The 20,390-nt window shown below is 32.8% G+C and overlaps 1 protein-coding gene and 2 long non-coding RNA genes across 3 annotated transcripts; all 3 read right to left on the reverse strand.

Moving 5' to 3' along the window:
- Positions 1–3,119: 3,119 nt before the first annotated feature.
- Positions 3,120–4,825, reverse strand: LOC133187861 (uncharacterized). The gene is made up of 2 exons (XR_009721263.1): positions 4,592–4,825; positions 3,120–3,407 (listed from the first exon to the last, which is right to left on the reverse strand). It is a non-coding gene; the product is annotated as an uncharacterized LOC133187861 (long non-coding RNA).
- A 6,546-nt stretch (positions 4,826–11,371) lies between these two features.
- Positions 11,372–13,124, reverse strand: LOC133187862 (uncharacterized). Its single transcript, XR_009721264.1, has 2 exons — positions 12,856–13,124; positions 11,372–11,658 (listed from the first exon to the last, which is right to left on the reverse strand). It is a non-coding gene; the product is annotated as an uncharacterized LOC133187862 (long non-coding RNA).
- Positions 13,125–17,361: 4,237 nt separating this feature from the next.
- Positions 17,362–18,043, reverse strand: LOC133187863 (uncharacterized). Its single transcript, XM_061323256.1, has 2 exons — positions 17,761–18,043; positions 17,362–17,616 (listed from the first exon to the last, which is right to left on the reverse strand). The coding sequence occupies exons 1-2, from the start codon at positions 17,900–17,902 to the stop codon at positions 17,450–17,452; spliced, it is 309 nt and encodes a 102-aa protein (XP_061179240.1). The 5' UTR covers positions 17,903–18,043; the 3' UTR covers positions 17,362–17,449.
- Between the last annotated feature and the right edge of the window lie 2,347 nt (positions 18,044–20,390).

Raw genomic sequence — 20,390 nt, forward strand, 5'->3', positions numbered from 1 at the left:
AACTTATGTAATGTTTCAATCGGAGAGTCATTCTTCCAGAACATGTGTAACAAACCAACCTTAGTCAAATTCCGTACCTAATATTAAGAGTTTTTTTTTTAAATAAAATTGACTTTCTTAAATATGAAAATTAGTCCCTACTTTGTCTCCAGGTTGTAGATCTGTGAAAAATCGTTTGTTTGGTTGGTTGGTTTTTTTTTTTTAGAATTTTTCACTCATATGGAGACGCCACCACTTGCCGATGAAAGGCTACAGATTTTTGACCTATACTCGGTACTCAGGGCCATTGAGCAGTGAGGTTTTTTTTCGTGCAATCACCTACTGCGACACGGGACCTCGGTTTATACGGTCTCATCCGAAGGACCGGTCTCCACGTCCTACGGTGGATTCGAACCGCAACGTCGTACTGAAAAATCGTATCAGGGTGTCAATCAAGACCTTGGTATCATTAACATACTGAAGGTTTGGCAGAATTCATGTCAATCGTAAACTCCTGTGATTGGACTACTAAAGTCAGATGATCAAACATATGTCACGTGGAGGAGATCGCTGTATTATATCAAGCATCCATTGTATTCTGATTTTTATTTTTAAAAAATCTTACTCAAGTTATTTTATAACACTTTTTGTTACACCTTTAAAAATTGGTTCCTATGAAAATCTAAACTTAAAAAAATTCTAGCATTTCCAATCCAAAAGTCTAGCATTTCCAAATGTTTTACAGTTGACGTTGCGTGACCTCGACATAAACGGTAACAACGAAACAGTAGATACAACCTGTTTTTCCGGACTTATATTTTGCAGTCTTTCTTGCAGTTTACGGCACAGTTGAGTTTGTCATATCTTCGCTATACTCATATTTTTCATAAATCTTTTTGTGTGTGTTTCTTTATTAAACATTTATCTTGAAATGAACACATTATTTTGACTCATTATGTAATTTTAAATTATAAGAATATGATATGCGTTATCCTCGAGCTTAAAGAGACCGAGTTTCAAGGTATCTAAAGAGAGACGCTTTCGAAGAGTATGGATTGACAAATAAACTCAATCTTGAATGACAATATGTGATTTGTATCTCCGAACACATTTCTGGACTTGAAATTAGTTTTATTGGCTTATATTATGCCGACAAGATTTCCTAGATTTCATAATTTTTGATTGCAATGAAGCGTTGGACATATGATACAATCAATCATACATCCGCGTGACGAGACCTTCTGCTTTATGGCCTCGGATCAGTTCATGACACATTCTATGTTTATTATAAAACCTTGTGTCAATACATAAGTAATGCCTATCCATTTTAAAAGATTCCGTATTAGTACATGTATTTTAACTTAGGTCATAAATTAATCGTGAAAGTTGGCAAATAAACAAGAAGAAAGGAAAGCAGATAAGATGAGCCGACCTGTTAAATACATGGCTACTTCAAATTTGTTTAAATGATTACTTTATTTAAGTGTTTTATGACCTTATAGTTAAAACCTTTCATTTGAAGAAGGCAATTCCTCGGAGATTGGAAGTGTAAAATTTGTTTCTGGGGTATAAATTTGTAATTTGGAAGCAATATATTCCATATATTTTACAGAGATTGATGAGTAGGTGTATCATGACCTTGAAGCAGGATTGATTGGAAAAGAAAGAGATATGTTTTATCAATGGGTGTTACAAGTCCTTGAAGCAGGATCTTTTGGGAAAATTAACATCAAATATACTGAATGTATTAAGTTATATCTGCTCTATAGTTGGGCTATCCAAAAACCGTAGAAGCCCATTCTTGGCACAAATGAAATATGAAGATAACAAACAGTTATAAAGCTCAAAAGTCCACTGGAACAATACAAATAGGAAGTCGAGCAAACACAGACCTCTAAAATCATCAGAAGGGGGATCAGATGCCATGGAGGAAAAACCAACTCCTGTCCATCTGTATTTATAAAGTGTTGGGGCAAGTCTTAATTTAACCTTTAAAGTTAATATTTTATGACATCTTCAACTTACCCACACTCATGAGGGCATTTCCACTCTTCGTTGCAATTTATATATAACAGGCTATGTTACAAACAACCCCCCAGCAAGATTCAGTTAGAGGACGTACATGTACATGTCTTATAAAGATTCACACAAAATATTATTAACTTATCCTTAATAATAACTTGTTCCAGATGTATACACGATTTATAAATTCTAACTCTGTCGACGGATGTGTAACGGGGAGCATTTCACATTATACTATTTTTTATGGGTTAAGGACATACGCAACGTACCTAACCAACTGATAATTTTTCAAGATATTCTTAATTTAAGATTATAGTGTCTTCAGAAGTTCGTTGACAAAAAATCAGCATGCATTACCAGGGGTTTTGAGAAGATATCAATTGATGAAAATTCTTGTATAATTCAAAGAAAAATATACAAAAATTACTAAACATATATTCTAGATGTTTTATGTATCCAAACTTGTTTTAGAAGAAGTGTACAACAGCATATATAGACATTAAAATGTAGCACACAGATCCTTTAAGTATTGGAACTCTTCAACTCCATTGAAAAAGACAATAAAGTTCAAACTACTTTGCGTATGTCCTTAAAGCATAAAATGCAAAATGTTGACTTTGAACGAGACTGGTAATCTCCATCCCTGTATCATCAACTTATTTGTCAGTAGTATACCTCCTTAAGAAATTATTCGTAGGTAAAACATGACCGTTGCGTATTGAATCAAGTGGTAGACATTAACTTCATATGCAGGCGATAATCGTATATTGCTAAATAAATAAGTGAAGCTGACGATAGAAAGATAATCGCTCTTATAATAAAGTTTTGTTGTAAATCTGTCATATATGAATTTTTTCTAGTAAAAATATCCAGATATGAAACAGATGTGTAAGAATTTGTGGTGTATAAAAGTGTAAAATATTTATTTTGTCCATGTCTTTCGATTGAAGCAGTGTTGACTAAGAATTGCTACTGCTCGTACATTGAGCAGTGAGGGATCTTTTTCGTGCCAGCACCTACTGCGACACGGTACCTCGGTTTATACGGTCTCATCCGAAGGACCGGTCTCCAAGTCCCACAGTGGGATTCGAACCCGCGACGAAAGGATCAACTCCCTATTTCGCGACTCTAGAGCAGACGCTCTAACCACTGCGCCACGCGGGCGACGCAAATTTATTTAAGAAAAACACATAAAATTTTGAATGATGTTTTAAAATTATTCCATTTTTTTGAGTTTTTCATGTCCCTTTGTAGTAAGGGATTTGGGCATATTATGGTCAGTCATTGTCATTATCCCTTTGTTGTCCAGTGTTGTATTCTTTATCTTCCATTTTTCCTCCACCTCCACCTCTTCCTCCTAGACCCCAAGTTGTAAATTCCAAATCGCCGGCTTCTCGTGGATATACCTAAGGAAAATAAGTACTAGTGCATCGAGTTAAAAATGTTTTCGGTCAAATGGTACATGTTGACTCGACATCGTGCATGGAACATATAGCATAACCTTTCGTCACGGAAATGGGAGGAGCGAAACCACTGAGTGTTAAGTTGTTATACAATATATTCTATACATGATCGAGTCGACAGTCACGTAACTATAATTCTTCCTGTGGTGTCTAAACTTTATTTCTTGCGGTTTTGCACAGTCTGTATATTTTTACCGATGTCTCATCTTTTCTGTTGGTTCCTTGACAGTAAGAAGAAAATTTGTTAAATCCATAATTAGATTTGAGGGGAAAATAAAGGTATTGAAACACTTTTTAATTTCGACACTTGCCTTGATTCAGAGGATTCTAGATGTTTTCAAATAAACAAATGTGGCATTTTTCATAGCAAATGACGCGACATTGCAAAAATCCCTCTTTTGATATCAAGGAAAATTTAAGACTTTTGAAGACCTTGATTTCAACTCTAATTTCTTGCTTCAGGGGTTTCTGAATTTTCTATGTGAAAAAAATACCAAATAAAAATGACAAATTCAAAACCCCCGTACATTGAATAAAAACGCAAAAGAAAATTTCTTGTGGAATAGATCATTATAGAGAGAATCGTGAAAAAGGTCTGTTTGTGTACTTGGTTTATGAAGATATACTCATGATAACTGTTTATCTACGAGGGGTGGTATTTTTAACTGACCTGTTTGGCCTATTGTAAGAAATCAAGTAATGAGTCGACTAATTGCAAACTAACTAATATACTACATATGCAATAACATGTTACAATGTGATATGCGTAATTAAAAATCTCAATGTGATATGCGATAACTATATATCACAACGTGATTTTCCATGTCTTAAATATTACGACGTGATATGCGATAGCACAACTTAAACATGTATGCGATATATCGATAAGGAGACATCAAAGAAAATGATCGAAAAACAAACATTAAACAACATAATTATCATATGAATAAATCTTCTTCTTTTTTTTTTTTTTTTGGTATTCACCTTCACCAAGAATTTATTTCCAATGTAATTTTATAAATTTAATACTATATTAATCTTTTCTCTTGATAAAGATTTAACGGTTCAATATTACTAATTATGCAGCCATGTGATTTTTGATTCAAAATTGACGAAACAATACTTACGCCTTCGTAAAGGAAAAGGACTACGTTTTACTATCATTCTCACGTAGTTTCGCTCATTGCTCTCTGTAAATACTTCGTAAAATCCTAAAACCATTAGCATCACAAGAACAATAAGTAATTTCGTCGTCTTCATTGTTCCGACTGGTTACGGTTTATGTAAACGTTATTACTATGTGTTGCTTGAGCCAAGATGTTAATTACTTGTATGCAATCCAAGGTTATCTGGCTTTTGAAAACGAACGTTAGATTTATATGCTCAGCATTTTACCAAATTGTGTTCTCGTAAATTACGATAGGACACGTTATAGATAAAAATATAGCGGATTTGTTAAGTCTGCATTAACTTCTCCAGAATGTCAAATTGTACAGGGGTTTCTTTTTTAAATAGGTTTTTCCAAACCTATTTATAAAACTGCATTCATTAGAAATGTCAGTTAATAAAAAACTGCATCCTTTTCACTTTTGTCCTAAAATTTATTTTTAAGTAACTCATACATAATGTACTTAATCATATAAGCTAAATAATTACTGGAGACTCATAGGCCACAAAACTAACCTGAGTTACATTACCTTGTGTACATGAAATGTCCTATGGCAGTCAAAGAAAAACTTCAATCAGGCAAGCCAAAAAGGCTTCAAAATTAATTTGAAGTACTGTACCTCAGAGAAAGGTGTCTGATAGTGAACATCTTTAACTCAAACATTAAAAAAGAAACTCTTTTCTGTTTGGTTTACATTTAAATATTTGATATACATACAAAACAAACTTCATTTGTATCGTTTCAATTGCCTCTCTGAGGCTTTATGTGCGTACGTGTGCCTTCATCATAAAGAACACTTATGCAATATAAAAACATTTTAGATATTCCAACGTTTATACGAATATATTCATTTTCTTGAAACTCTAGTCTTACTCATATATTGGCTCGAAATTAAGCGTGAAGTATAGGGCTGGAGCTACCTGGTACAATTTGTACAGTTTGCAGGGAGGCGGACAGGAGGTATGGAATCTGCTGACCTAGAGAGGAGATGGTGGGCAAAGTTAATATAAATCCAAATAATGGACGGGCTTAATAATTCAATTCAAGATCTCCTCAAATAATTAATGATATCTTGAATTTTGTTTTTTCCAATTTATTTAATTGTTAATATATGTAAAACTTTCTGAATGGGTGCTTCCATTAATTGAATTGTTGCTCTCTTCAAATAAATTAATGATTTCGACAATTGAATAAATTTGAACAGAACATTGGTTCAATTAATGTGAGAAATAATTGAAGTTTTTCTTTCTTCAATTTAATGAATGATATTATTTATTAAAAAATATTATGGCGCGCAACAATTCTTTCAGAGGGAGAGAGGGAACAGTTATAAGATTAGTTATATTTATATATCACCACTCTATAATTCTTATAAAGAGAGCAGCTACATGCATTTATTAGTGATATCTTCAATTCAACATATCTATGATTTAAATATCATTCCATTTGATTGAATTTTTGCTCTCTTTAGAATAACTGATGTGCTCATTAGTTAATTGATGTAAATTTATTGAAAATAATTAAATATACATGTTTCTTTAATTGAATGAAATAGATCAACAAATGTTTTCCAAGGTCTAAATTAATCTTTGATTACATCCTATTGTGAACTTCAACAATTGAATTCATGAACACACAAACTCAATTATTGATCTCATTAATTTTAATTTCTTCAAATTACATTAGTTTCGAAATTAATGCAGTAAGGGGATACCGATTGTTTATGCAAAGAATCTTGAACGTGTGGGTGGAAAGATATCCATAAAGTTAATCATCAGTAATCCTTTACACAACCAAAAAGACAATTGTAGAGGTTCACCTATCAGGTTTGTGAGGAAAGCATATAATTTAAACGAGTACATGTTTCCAGCTATTTTCTCCCTACTCGTAATAAATATGTCTTTGTCTTGAAAAGTTCCATTTTTTCTTTCTTTTGCTGCATACGTTTTCTTTATTTTATACCCAACTGTGTATGGCTCAATTTTACTTTTGTTTCTACGCAATCCCGTGACGGTGTGATCCGACATTCCGGATCACCACACTGTGGTTTTCTCAATCCAAAATCACCCCTGTCTCTGAAACTGATGACGTAAAACACAGTTTGCATGATTTCTTTTCTTGCATGTCAAAAAGTTCCTTGAAAAAGTGTTTTGTTTAATGGATAAAAGTTGAATAATTGATCTCAAAAATTTCCTTTTATCATATTTTGCTAATTATTGAGGGGCATATAATAAATTTAACATTAAAACAGTAACTTGGTCCGAAGAGCCGTATCACATCTCGTTGACAGGCGTGGGTCATCTCGCATCTTCGCGTCTCGTTTGATCTGATGATCTGCGCCTGTCAACTCGATGTAATACGGCACTTCGGATCAAGTTACTGTTATAATAATGTATATGTATCATTAATAGTAGGTAAAAAGGATCTCTTAATATTTGTGGACACAATCATTAATTCATAAGATTATTTACAACTCAGAGTCGTGCAGTGTCTTCCATATACAAAAGAAAACAATTTCTTTCAAAAATATATAATTATCTACTTCTCATTCTAAAACAACGGAATTAGATTAAAAAAAATTACATTTACTATCGACCCTTAGGTCCGTTTATGATACACTCTACGACCATAATCAACCGTGGTGTCTATAAAGCTAAATAATGCTTTTCCATTAATCTTAAAGATTTAGCCCCAGGATTATGAAGCTATAAAACTTAAGTAAATTTTACAGTTAATCAAAGAATGAATATTTTTTAATAAACTGATTCTTGGAAATTAATATTAACAGCATGGAAGCAAAACAATTCTTAATAGCATGTCAATTTTTATGTGGTTTCTAAAATAAAGAAATGACAATTCTTCAAATTTGTGCAGATGGCTACTATGACAAAGTGTAAACCCTTGTATTATGACACAGTGTCAGAGACTACAAGTGTAAAATTTGAATCCAGGGCATATCTTTTAATTGATATGTTATTGATGTAGTTAATCAACAGTGAGTGTAGCATGACCTTGAAGCAGGATCGTTTGAGAAAAGTCGCAGGTAATGATAGTGGAATTTTCATATTTGCTCCACTATACGTGACTTTAATAAAAGCAGGAGAAGCTCACTCTTGGCACAAGATAGCTGATCACAGTAGAGTGTGTCTTATCATAAGAGGGATATTTGGTCACGAGAATTGAGAGCGTAAAGATTCGGTTTTTACACATGTTCACCCAAGGTCATAAAACAGGCTTAGACCTGATACAGAATCTGCATATTGTCATATGAAATTTGAAATGTTATGAAAATATTTTTCTTAATAAGTAAGTCAGTAAGTAATGTACGTATATCTAATTTTGGGACCAGAAGGCGTACAAAGTACAAGTAACAAAATACAGAGTGAAATTTCTAAATGGTAGTCGTTAAGTATGATTATAAGAATTACACCCACACGTACACAAGCACACACACACACACACACAAATGAAAGTATACCTAATAATACATGTTGACTTGTTTGTTATTTCTCATTATGAATTTACTTTTCTTCTTTTAGTAGTTATGAATGTTATCTGAAAAACTTGTAATAACTGTATCATTTTCATTACTCATAAGCCATATAAACTTGTTCCTTATAGATAAACTAATTAAATTCTTGCAGATAGTATTCATGGACTCTAAGAATGGTTTTTGTAAGTCCAGATATGCTACAATCAAATATCAAATGAAGACCATCTTCTATGTACGTAGATAATATGTTTTGTTTTTAATGCCCCTTAAAAATTAAGGGTTTTCAGACATATTGTTTTCTATTCCTTGATCTCTGTGTCTTTTTTGTCGTTCTTGAAGAGGAGCCTCTTCCTCGTGTCCACTGTTGTGTTCTTGACCTTGATCTTGTCCTCCCTGACCCCGAGTTGTAAATTCCATTTTGTCGGCTTATTCCCACTTTATTTTTTTAAGTTTGAAACAGCAGTTGAGGAGTCAGAACTTATGTAATGTTTCAATCGGAGAGTCATTTTTCCAGAACATGTGTAACAAACCAACCTTAGTCAAATTCCGTACCTAATATCAAGATTTTTTTTAAATAAAAGTGACTTTGCTAAATATGAAAAAAGTAACTTATTAGTCCCTACTTTGTCTCCAGGTTGTAGATCTGTGAAAAATCGTTTGTTTGTTTGGTTGGGTTTTTTTTTAGAATTTTTCTCTCATATGGAGACGCCACCACTTGCCGATGAAAGGCTGCAGATTTTGACCTATACTCGGCACTCAGGGCCATTGAGCAGTGAGGTTTTTTTTCGTGCAATCACCTACTGCGACACGGGACCTCAGTTTACACGGTCATATCCGAAAGACCGATCTCCACGTCCTACGGTTGATTCGAACCGCAACGTCGTACTGGAAAATCGTATCAGGATGTCAATCAAGACCTTGGTATCATTAACATACTGAAGGTTAGACAGAATTCATGTCAATCGAAACTCCTGTGATTGGACTACTAAAGTCAGATGATCAAACATATGTCACGTGGAGGAGATCGCTGTGTTATATCAAGCGTCCATTGTATTCTGATTTTTATTTTTAAAAATCTTACTAAAGTTATTTTATAACACTTTTTGTTACACCTTTTAAAATTGGTTCCTATGAAAATCTAAACTTAAAAAAAGTCTAGCATTTCCAATCCAAAAGTCTAGCATTTCCAAATGTTTTACAGTTGACGTTGCGTGACCTCGACATAAACGGTAACAACGAAACAGTAGATACAACCTGTTTTTCCGGACTTATCTTGCAGTTTACAGTACAGTTGAGTTTGTCATATCTTCGCTATACTCATATTTTTCATAAATCTTTTTGTGTATGTTTCTTTATTATACATTTATCTTGAAATGAACACATTATTTTGACTCATTATGTAATTTTAAATTATAAGAATATATGTGTTATCCCCGAGCTTAAAGAGACTGAGTATCAATGTATCTAAAGAGAGACGCTTTCGAAGAGTATGGATTGACAAAATAAACTCAATCTTGAATAACAATATGTGATTTGTATCTCCGAACACATTTCTGGACTTGAAATTAATTTTATTTGGCTTATATTATGCCGACAAGATTTCCTAGATTTCATAAGTTTATGATTGCAATGAAGCGTTGGACATATGATACAATCAATCATATATCCGCGTGACGAGACCTTCTGCTTTATGACCTTGGATCAGTTGATGACACATTCTGTGTTTATTATAAAACCTTGTGTCAATACATAAGTAATGCCCTTTCATTTTAAAAGATTCCGTATTAGTACATGTATTTTAACTTAGGTCATAAATTCATCGTGAAAGTTGGTAAATAAACAAGAAGAAAGGAAAGCAGATAGACCGAAAACAAGATGAGCCGACCTGTAAAATACGTGGCTACTTCAAATTTGTTTAAATGATTACTTTATTTAAGTGTTTTATGACCTTAAAACCTTTCATTCGAAGTAGATAATTCCTCAGAGATTGGAAGTGTAAAATTTGTTTCTGGGGTATAAATTTGTAATTGGGAAGCAATATATCCCATATATTTTACAGAGATTCATGAGTAGGTGTATCATGACCTTGAAGCAGGATTGATTGGAAAAGAGAGAGATATGTTTTATCAATGGGTGTTACAAGTCCTTGAAGCAGGATCTTTTGGGAAAATTAACATCAAATATACTGAATGTATTAAGTTATATCTGCTCTATAGTTGAGCTATCCAAAAACCGTAGAAGCCCATTCTTGGCACAAATGAAATATGAAGATAACAAACAGTTATAAAGCTCAAAAGTCCACTGGAACAATACAAATTGGAAGTCGAGCAAACACAGACCTCTAAAATCATTAGAGGGGGGATCAGATGCCATGGAGGAAAAACCAACTCCTGTCCATCTGTATTTATAAAGTATTGGGGCAAGTCTTAATTTAACCTTTAAAGTTAATATTTTATGACATCTTCAACTTACCCACACTCATGAGGGCATTTCCACTCTTCGTTGCAATTTATAAATAACAGGCTATGTTACAAACAACCCCCCAGCAAGATTCAGTTAGAGGACGTACATGTACATGTCTTATAAAGATTCACACAAAATATTATTAACTTATCCTTAATAATAACTTGTTCCAGATGTATACACGATTTATAAATTCTAACTCTGTCGACAGATGTGTAACGGGGAGCATTTCACATTATAATTTTTTTTATGGGTTAAAGCATAAAATGCAAAATGTTGACTTTGAACGAGACTGGTAATCTCTATCCCTGTATCATCAACTTATTTGTCAGTAGTATACCTCCTTAAGAAATTGTTCGTAGGTAAAACATGACCGTTGCGTATTGAATCAAGTGGGAGACATTAACTTCATATGCAGGCGATAATCGTATATTGCTAAATAAATAAGTGAAGCTGACGATAGAAAGATCATCGCTCTTATAATAAAGTTTTGTTGTAAATCTGTCATATATGAATTTTTTCTAGTAAAAATATCCAGATATGAAACAGATGTGTAAGAATTTGTGGTGTATAAAAGCGTAAAATATTTATTTTGTCCATGTCTTTCGATTGAAGCAGTGTTGACTAAGAATTCGTACTGCTCGTACATTGAGCAGTGAGGGATCTTTTTCGTGCCAGCACCTACTGCGACACGGTACCTCGGTTTATACGGTCTCATCCGAAGGACCGGTCTCCAAGTTCCACAGTGGGATTCGAACCCGCGACGTAAGAATCAACTCCCTATTTCGCGACTCTAGAGCAGACGCTCTAACCACTGCGCCACGCGGGCGACGCAAATTTATTTAAGAAAAACACATAAAATTTTGAATGATGTTTTAAAATTATTCCATTTTTTGAGTTTTTCATGTCCCTTTGTAGTAAGGGATTTGGGCATATTATGGTCAGTCATTGTCATTATCCCTTTGTTGTCCAGTGTTGTATTCTTTATCTTCCATTTTTCCTCCACCTCCACCTCTTCCTCCTAGACCCCAAGTTGTAAATTCCAAATCGCCGGCTTCTCGTGGATATACCTAAGGAAAATAAGTACTAGTGCATCGAGTTAAAAATGTTTTCGGTCAAATGATACATGTTGACTCGACATCGTGCATGGAACATATAGCATAACCTTTCGTCACGGAAGTGGGAGGAGCGAAACCACTGAGTGTTAAGTTGTTATACAATATATTCTATACATGATCGAGTCGACAGTCACGTAACTATAATTCTTCCTGTGGTGTCTAAACTTTATTTCTTGCGGTTTTGCACAGTCTGTATATTTTTACCAATGTCGCATCTTTTCTGTTGGTTCCTTGACAGTAAGACGAAAATTTGTTAAATCCATAATTAGATTTGAGGGGAAAATAAAGGTATTGAAACACTTTTTAATTTCGACACTTGCCTTGATTCAGAGGATTCTAGATGTTTTCAAATAAACAAATGTGGCATTTTTCATAGCAAATGACGCGACATTGCAAAAATCCCTCTTTTGATATCAAGGAAATTTTAAGACTTTTGAAGACCTTGATTTCAACTCTAATTTCTTGCTTCAGGGGTTTCTGAATTTTCTATGTGAAAAAAATACCAAATAAAAATGACAAATTCAAAACCCCCGTACATTGTATAAAAACGCAAAAGAAAATTTCTTGTGGAATAGATCATTATAGAGAGAATCGTGAAAAAGGTCTGTTTGTGTACTTGGTTTATGAAGATATACTCATGATAACTGTTTATCTACGAGGGGTGGTATTTTTAACTGACCTGTTTGGCCTATTGTAAGAAATCAAGTAATGTGTCGACTAATTGCAAAATATAAGCAATAACTAAATTTCACAACGTAAGATTCGATAACTAAATATTACAATGTGATATGCGTAATTAAAAATCTCAATGTGATATGCGATAACTAGATATCACAACGTGATTTTCCATGTCTAAAATACTACGACGTGATATGCGATAGCACAACATAAACATGTATGCGATATATCGATAAGGAGACATCATGAAAATGATCGAAAAACAAACATTAAACAACATAATTAGCATATGAATAAATCTTCTTTTTTTTTTTTTTTTGGTATTCACCTTCACCAAGAATTTATTTCCAATGTAATTTTTATAAATTTAATACTTATTAATCTTTTCTCTTGATAAAGATTTAACGGTTCAGTATTACTAATTATGCAGCCATGTGATTTTTGATTCAAAATTGACGAAACAATACTTACGCCTTCGTAAAGGAAAAGGACTACGTTTTACTATCACTCTCACGTAGTTTCGCTCATTGCTCTCTGTAACTATTTCGTAAAATCCTAAAACCATTAGCATCACAAGAACAATAAGTAATTTCGTCGTCTTCATTGTTCCGACTGGTTACGGTTTATGTAAACGTTATTACTATGTGTTGCTTGAGCCAGGATGTTAATTACTTGTATGCAATCCAAGGTTATCTGGCTTTTGAAAACGAACGTTATATTTATATGCTCAGCATTTTACCAAATTATGTTCTCATAAATTACGATAGGACACGTTATAGGTAAAAATATACCGGACTTGTTAAGCCTCCATTAACTTCTCCAGAATGTCAAATTGCACAAGGTTTCTTTTTTAACTAGGTTTTTCCAAACCTATTTATAAAATAACATTCATTAGAAATGTCAGTTTACAAAAAACTGCATCCTTTTCACTTTTGTCTTAAAATTAAATTAAAGTAACTCATACATAATGTACTTAATCACATAAGCTAAATAATTACTGGAGACTCATAGACCACAAAACTAACCTGAGTTACATTACCTTGTGTACATGAAATGTCCTATGGCAGTCAAAGGAAATTTCAATCAGGCAAGCCAAAAAGGCTTTAGCCCAAGTGAGTAAAAAAAATAATTTTGAAGTATTGTACCTCAGAGAAAGGTGTCTGATAGTGAACATCTTTAACTCAAACATTAAAAAAGAAACTCAAATGTTCTTTTCTATTTGGTTTATTTACATTTAAATATTTGATATACATACAAAACAAACTTCATTTGTATCGTTTCAATTGCCTCTCTGAGGCTTAATGTGCGTACGTGTGCCTTCATCATAAAGAACACTTATGCAATATAAAAACATTTTAGATATTCCAACGTTTATACGAATATATTCATTTTCTTGAAACTCTAGTCTTACTCATATATTGGCTCGAAATTAAGCGTGAAGTATAGGGCTGGAGCTACCTGGTACAATTTGTACAGTTTGCAGGGAAGCGGACAGGAGGTATGGAATCTGCTGACCTAGAGGGGATATGGTGGGCAAAGTTAATATAAATCCAAATAATGGACGGGCTTAATAATTCAATTCAAGATCTCCTCAAATAACTAATGATATCTTGAATTCTGTTTTTTTCCAATTTATTTAATTGTTAATACATGTAAAACTTTCTGAATGGGTGCTTGCATTAATTGAATTGTTGCTCTCTTCAAATAAATTAATGATATCGACAATTGAATAATGTATTTGAACAGAACATTGGTTCAATTAATGTGCGAAATAATTGAAGTTTTTCTTTCTTCAATTTAATGAATGATATTATTTATTAAAAAATATTATGGCGCGCAACAATTCTTTCAGAGGGAGAGAGGGAACAGTTATAAGATTAGTTATATTTATATATCACCACTCTATAATTCTTATAAAGAGAGCAGCTACATGCATTTATTAGTGATATCTTCAATTCAACATATCTATGATTTAAATATCATTCCATTTGATTGAATTTTTGCTCTCTTTAGAATAACTGATGTGCTCATTAGTTAATTGACGTAAATGTATTGAAAATAATTAAATAAACATGTTTCTTTAATTGAATGAAATAGATCAACAAATGTTTTATACCAAGGTCTAAATTAATCTTTGATTCCATCCTATTGTGAACCTCAACAATTGAAATCATGAACACATAAACTCAACTATTGATCTCATTAATTTTAATTTCTTCAAATTACATTAGTTTCGAAATTAATGCAGTAAGGGGATACCGATTGTTTATGCAAAGAATCTGGAACGTGTGGGTGGAAACATATCCATAAAGTTAATCATCAGTAATCCTTTACACAACCAAAAAGACAATTGTAGAGGTTCACCTATCAGGTTTGTGAGGAAAGCATATAATTTATACGAGTACATGTTTCCAGCTAATTTCTCCCTACTCGTAATAAATATGTCTTTGTCTTGAAAAGTTCCATTTTTTCTTTCTTTTGCTGCATACGTTTTCTTTATTTTATACCCAACTGTGTATGGCTCAATTTTACTGTTGTTTTCACGCAATCACGTGACGGTGTGATCCGACATTCCGGATCACCACACTGTGGTTTTCTCAATCCAAAATCACCCCTGTCTCTGAAACTGATGACGTAAAACACAGTTTGCATGATTTCTTTTCTTGCATGTCAAAAGGTTCCTTGAAAAAGTGTTTTGTTTAATGGATAAAAGTTGAATAATTGATCTCAAAAATTTCCTTTTATCATATTTTGCTAATTATTGAGGGGCATATAATAAATTTAACATTAAAACAGTAACTTGGTCCGAAGAGCCGTATCACATCTCGTTGACAGGCGTGGGTCATTTCGCATCTTCGCGTCTCGTTTGATCTGATGATCTGCGCCTGTCAACTCGATGTAATACGGCACTTCGGATCAGGTTACTGTTGTATAATTAATAGTAGGTAAAAGGATCTCTTAATATTTGTTGACACAATCATTAATTCATAAGATTTATTTACAACTCAGAGTCGTGCATTGTCTTCCATATACAAAAGAAAACAATTTCTTTCAAAAATAAAACAACGGAATTAGATAAAAAAAAATTACATTTACTATCGACCCTTAGGTCCGTTTATGATACACTCTACGACCATAATCAACCGTGGTGTCTATAAAGCTAAATAATGCTTTTCCATTAATCTTAAAGATTTAGCCCCAGGATTATGAAGCTGTATAAAACTTAAGTAAGTTTTACAGTTAATCAAGGAATGAATAATTATTATAAACTGATTCTTGGAAATTAATATTAACAGCATGGAAGCAAAACAATTCTTAAAGGTGCTTAGACACAGATTTGAACTTAACAATTTTCTCAAATTTTCTGTATAATATCACGACTTATATATTGCAATAGCATTTCACACAAAAATATAATAAAAAACTTATTTTATCTGGAAATTATTGGAACTACGAATTCCGGGACGCGTTTGATTAACACACCTTTGCACTTACACAAATTTTAACTTTATCCTTAATATTTAAGAAAAGAAGCGATTTTGTTATGTATTAATGAAAAATATTACATCTATAATCCAGAAAATTCAGAGTAGATATGTTCGAAAGCAAAAAAACTCACCAGTATTGTCAGTCCGTGCTCTGTGATGTGTACAAAGTTTAACAAATTGAACACACCCGTGAAACGTAAACTGTTTTTGTAAACAGGGCACGAGCTCTGTTATTGTTAATGTTTACGATTCACCGGGTGTGTTCAATTGTTAAACTCTGCACACACCACTGAGCACGGACTTACAATACTGTGAGTGGTTTTTGCTTTCGAACATTTCTACTCTGAATTTTCTGGTTTATAATTTTAATATTTTTCATTAATACACAACAAAATTGCTACTTTTCTTAAGTATTAAGAATAAAATTAAAATATGTGAAAGCGCAAGGATGTGTCAATCCAACGCGTCCAGAAATTTGAAGTTTTAATAATTTCGAGATGAAATAAGATTTTTAGCATATTTTAGTATGAAATGCTATAGCAACAAATAAGTTATGAAATTATACAGAAAATTTGAGAAAATATTAACTTCAAATCTGTTTCCAAGCACCTTTTAATAGCATGTCAATTTTTATGTGGTTTCTAAAATAAAGAAATGACAATTCTTCAAATTTGTGCAGATGGTTACTATGACAAAGTGTAAACCCTTGTATCATGACACAGTGTCAGAGGCTACAAGTGTAAAATTTGAGTCCAGGGCATATCTTTTAATTGATATGTTATTGATGTAGTTAATCAACAGTGAGTGTAGCATGACCTTGAAGCAGGATCGTTTGAGAAAAGTCGCAGGTAATGATAGTGGAATTTTCATATTTGCTCCACTATACATGACTTTAATAAAAGCAGTAGAAGCTCACTCTTGGCACAAGATAGCTGATCACAGTAGAGTGTGTCTTATCATAGGAGGGATATTTGGTCACGAGAATTGAGAGCGTAAAGATTCGGTTTTTTAACTCATGTTCACCCAAGGTCATAAAACAGACTTAGACCTGATAGAGAATCTGCATATTGTCATATGAAATTTGAAATGTTATGAAAATATTTTTCTTAATAAGTAAGTCAGTAAGTAATGTACGTATATCTAATTTTGGGACCAGAAGGCGTACAAAATACAAGTAAGAAAATACAGAGTGAAATTTCTAAATGATATACGTTAAGTATGATTATAAGAATTACACCCACATGCACACAAGCACACACACACACAAATGAAAGTATAACTGATAATACATATTGACTAGTTTGTTATTTCTCATTATGAATTTACTTTTCTTCTTTTAGTAGTTATGAATGTTATCTGAAAAAACTTGTAATAACTGTATCATTTTCATTACTCATAAGCCATATAAACTTGTTCCTTTTAGATAAACTAATTAAATTCTTGCAGATAGTATTCACGGACTCTAAGAAAGGTTTTTGTAAGTCCAGATATGCTACAATCAAATATCAAATGAAGACCATCTTCTATGTACGTAGATAATATGTTTTGTTTTTATGCCCCTTAAAAATTAAGGGTTTTCAGACATATTGTTTTCTATTCCTTGATCTCTGTGTCTTTTTTGTCGTTCTTGAAGAGGAGCCTCTTCCTCGTGTCCACTGTTGTGTTCTTGACCTTGATCTTGTCCTCCCTGACCCCGAGTTGTAAATTCCATTTTGTCGGCCTATTCCCACTTTAGATATTTTTCCTTAAGATTATAAGTATAACATTATAAGTATAAGGATATAAAATTTAATTGTCACTTTACAGGAAAAAGAAGGAGCTGGAAACCCAAGTGATTATGCAGTCTTACTATTTTTTAAATCAGAAACGGTTAATTAAATATACTTACCCGTAATTTTAGAAAACAGTTTATTCAGGAAACTACGTTTTACAATCACTCTCATGTTATCTCCATTATTGTCCTCCGCTATTACTCCACATAATCCTAAAATCACTATTATCACGAGAACAATAATTAATCCTTTCTTCATAATCCTTACAATATTTAATAATTCAATTTAAAATAAGAAGTATCAGTATGTCCTTGTTCCGTCAATTACAGGATATTTGCTGTTGTACTAAGTTCCTCTATGCAATTAAAAGCTATCTGATTTATAACAATGGTCGATATTTGGATTATTATGACAAGCTCATTTCAAATCATAGTCACAATGAGGATAAGAAAGACCACAGTTACAAATATATTTATATATACATGATTTGTTTAGACTACATTACTTATCGTTTTCTGGGTTTCACAGATCTTTTTTATACTTGGCCAGTTTTTCCAAACTAATTTACAAAATTGCTTCTGAAAAGTAATGCATGTCAATTTACAAAAAAAAAAAAGACTTCATTTGCAAAGAATTCCTTTTTATAAAGCAAATTCTTCAACATGTGTTTTGGAATTTCTTTTTTATGTCTCGGATTTTCCCTTATGAAAATTTTAATGGCCCCAGCACTATCTTACGTTCACCAAATGTACAGGTAACGTCATATGACTCATTTGACAGAAAACTTCGATCAGGTTAGTTCACAAAAGCCTTTGGTGCAAGAAAATTACAAAAAAAAAGTAATCAATAAAAAATTTGAATAAATTTATCCTACCTTTGAGGTAAGTCTTCTCCCAATGAATGAATAAGAATATTATTTGATTTTAGAACCTCTAATCTGACGTACCAAAACAGTCATTAATCCCTGCTTTCTACCTGTCTAAACAATGTTTTCGTGTCTTCCGTGACAGTATTTTGTCTTTTCTCTTAAGTTGACAGTCTAAGTTAATTGAACTGTTTTCTCTGGTCATTCAATTTATGATAATCATAATATGCATACAAAATATTCATGTTATATAATAATGTGCACTATGACCGCATTAAAACTATTTATTACTCCACTGGTCTATCTAATTACATTTTAATGCGAATTAGCAAATTAGAAAAAAAAGAAGTATTTTCATTTTATTTTCAATATTTCTGAATAATTAGTGCACAAAATGGAAAATCATTTCATTTACAACTGAACACAATTTGTTCTCTAAGCAGATAAACCAGTCGCTGACTGAATATTTTTTGTGCAATATGGCACTTGTCATTAAAAATGTGCATACACAGCTGTATGACGTATAACATATTTAAGAGAAAAACACAATTATTTACTTTTTTCTAATTACATATTCAAAATTTTGTTACGGTAATAACTTGTGTGTGAGCTTTCTTGACACATAAATCAGAGCATTATACATGTACATAGACAAAGAATGATATTTTTGTTTACTGGCGCTACATTGGCCTAATGTCGTAGTTTGGGACTTTCGTACATATTGTGGACGATGACAATATGTAACCACTCTTACAGCTCATATTGTCAGCCATTTACACATACTGTCACCGGCTGAAAAATTATACAAAGCTATTTTATTCAGCGCGATTTGTCGCCCTGTACATTTTGTCGTCGGCGACAATGTGTACCTACTCTCGCTGCACATTTTGTCCTCCATCGGTACATATTGTCGCAGGCTGCAATATTATATATGTACATACTGTCGCTGGTGACAGTATGCGCCGACTTTCACTGCCCATACTGTCGCCTCTCTGTTAATATTGTTGTTACAGTAATATGGATAATAATAAATTCATTAAAAAGCACCAGGAAAATCTCTCTTTCTCTTTAACTCTTTTTCTCTCTCTATCTCTGAAACTTCTGCAAACACACGCTTTATCTCAGAAAAGAGAATTTTCATCACTATTGGCTCAATAAGCTTAAAAGCCCACAGAAAAAAAAAATCAGAAGCAGAGCAAACAGGGACCTCTGAAAACATCAGAGGTGGGATCAGGTGCCATGGTGGATAAACATACCCTGCCGACCGGTCATACCCGCCGGGTGCTCCTTGTCATGATTGGGAAAAAACGAAAAATCAATTCAAAAGACAATTCAATGTGTAAGTAATGGCCCAACAATTAGTATGTAAAACGTCTGTCAAATTTCGACTTAATGATAGATTGTATTGCTGTATCGACCATTGAACTTGCTAAATCATACCTTTAAACGAGATATCCTTGTTCCATCAACTTATACACGTTTGTCAATAACTTGCCTTTTTTTTTAGAGCATGCCCTTTCAACTGGGAAACATAAACCCAATATGCAGGTGATAAGGGTATATTGCTACTTGAGTTAGGGAAGTTGACGTCATCACATTTATCATAAAGTGTTGTTGTTAGATTACCATTAATGTCTTTTTCTAGAAAAATATTTAAATATGAAGCAGATGCGTCAGACTTTGTGGGATCTTTTATTTAAAGTTCACTAGGATATACCGAGTCGACATATGAATGAAAGTAACTATTGTTAATTGATAATACGTCGTCGATATGTTTACATGTCAAGTTGAACGCCAAGGCAATTTTTTTCTTCTTCTCATGTACAAGTTTTTGAATAAATTCTGCTTTATATGAATACAAAAAAAAGATTATTCAACAGT

This window comes from Saccostrea echinata, unplaced genomic scaffold (assembly GCF_033153115.1).
Source record: "Saccostrea echinata isolate AGI-Se365-2 ecotype Australia unplaced genomic scaffold, CSIRO_AGI_Sech_v1 ptg000015l, whole genome shotgun sequence".
Taxonomy (NCBI): Eukaryota; Metazoa; Mollusca; class Bivalvia; order Ostreida; family Ostreidae; genus Saccostrea; species Saccostrea echinata.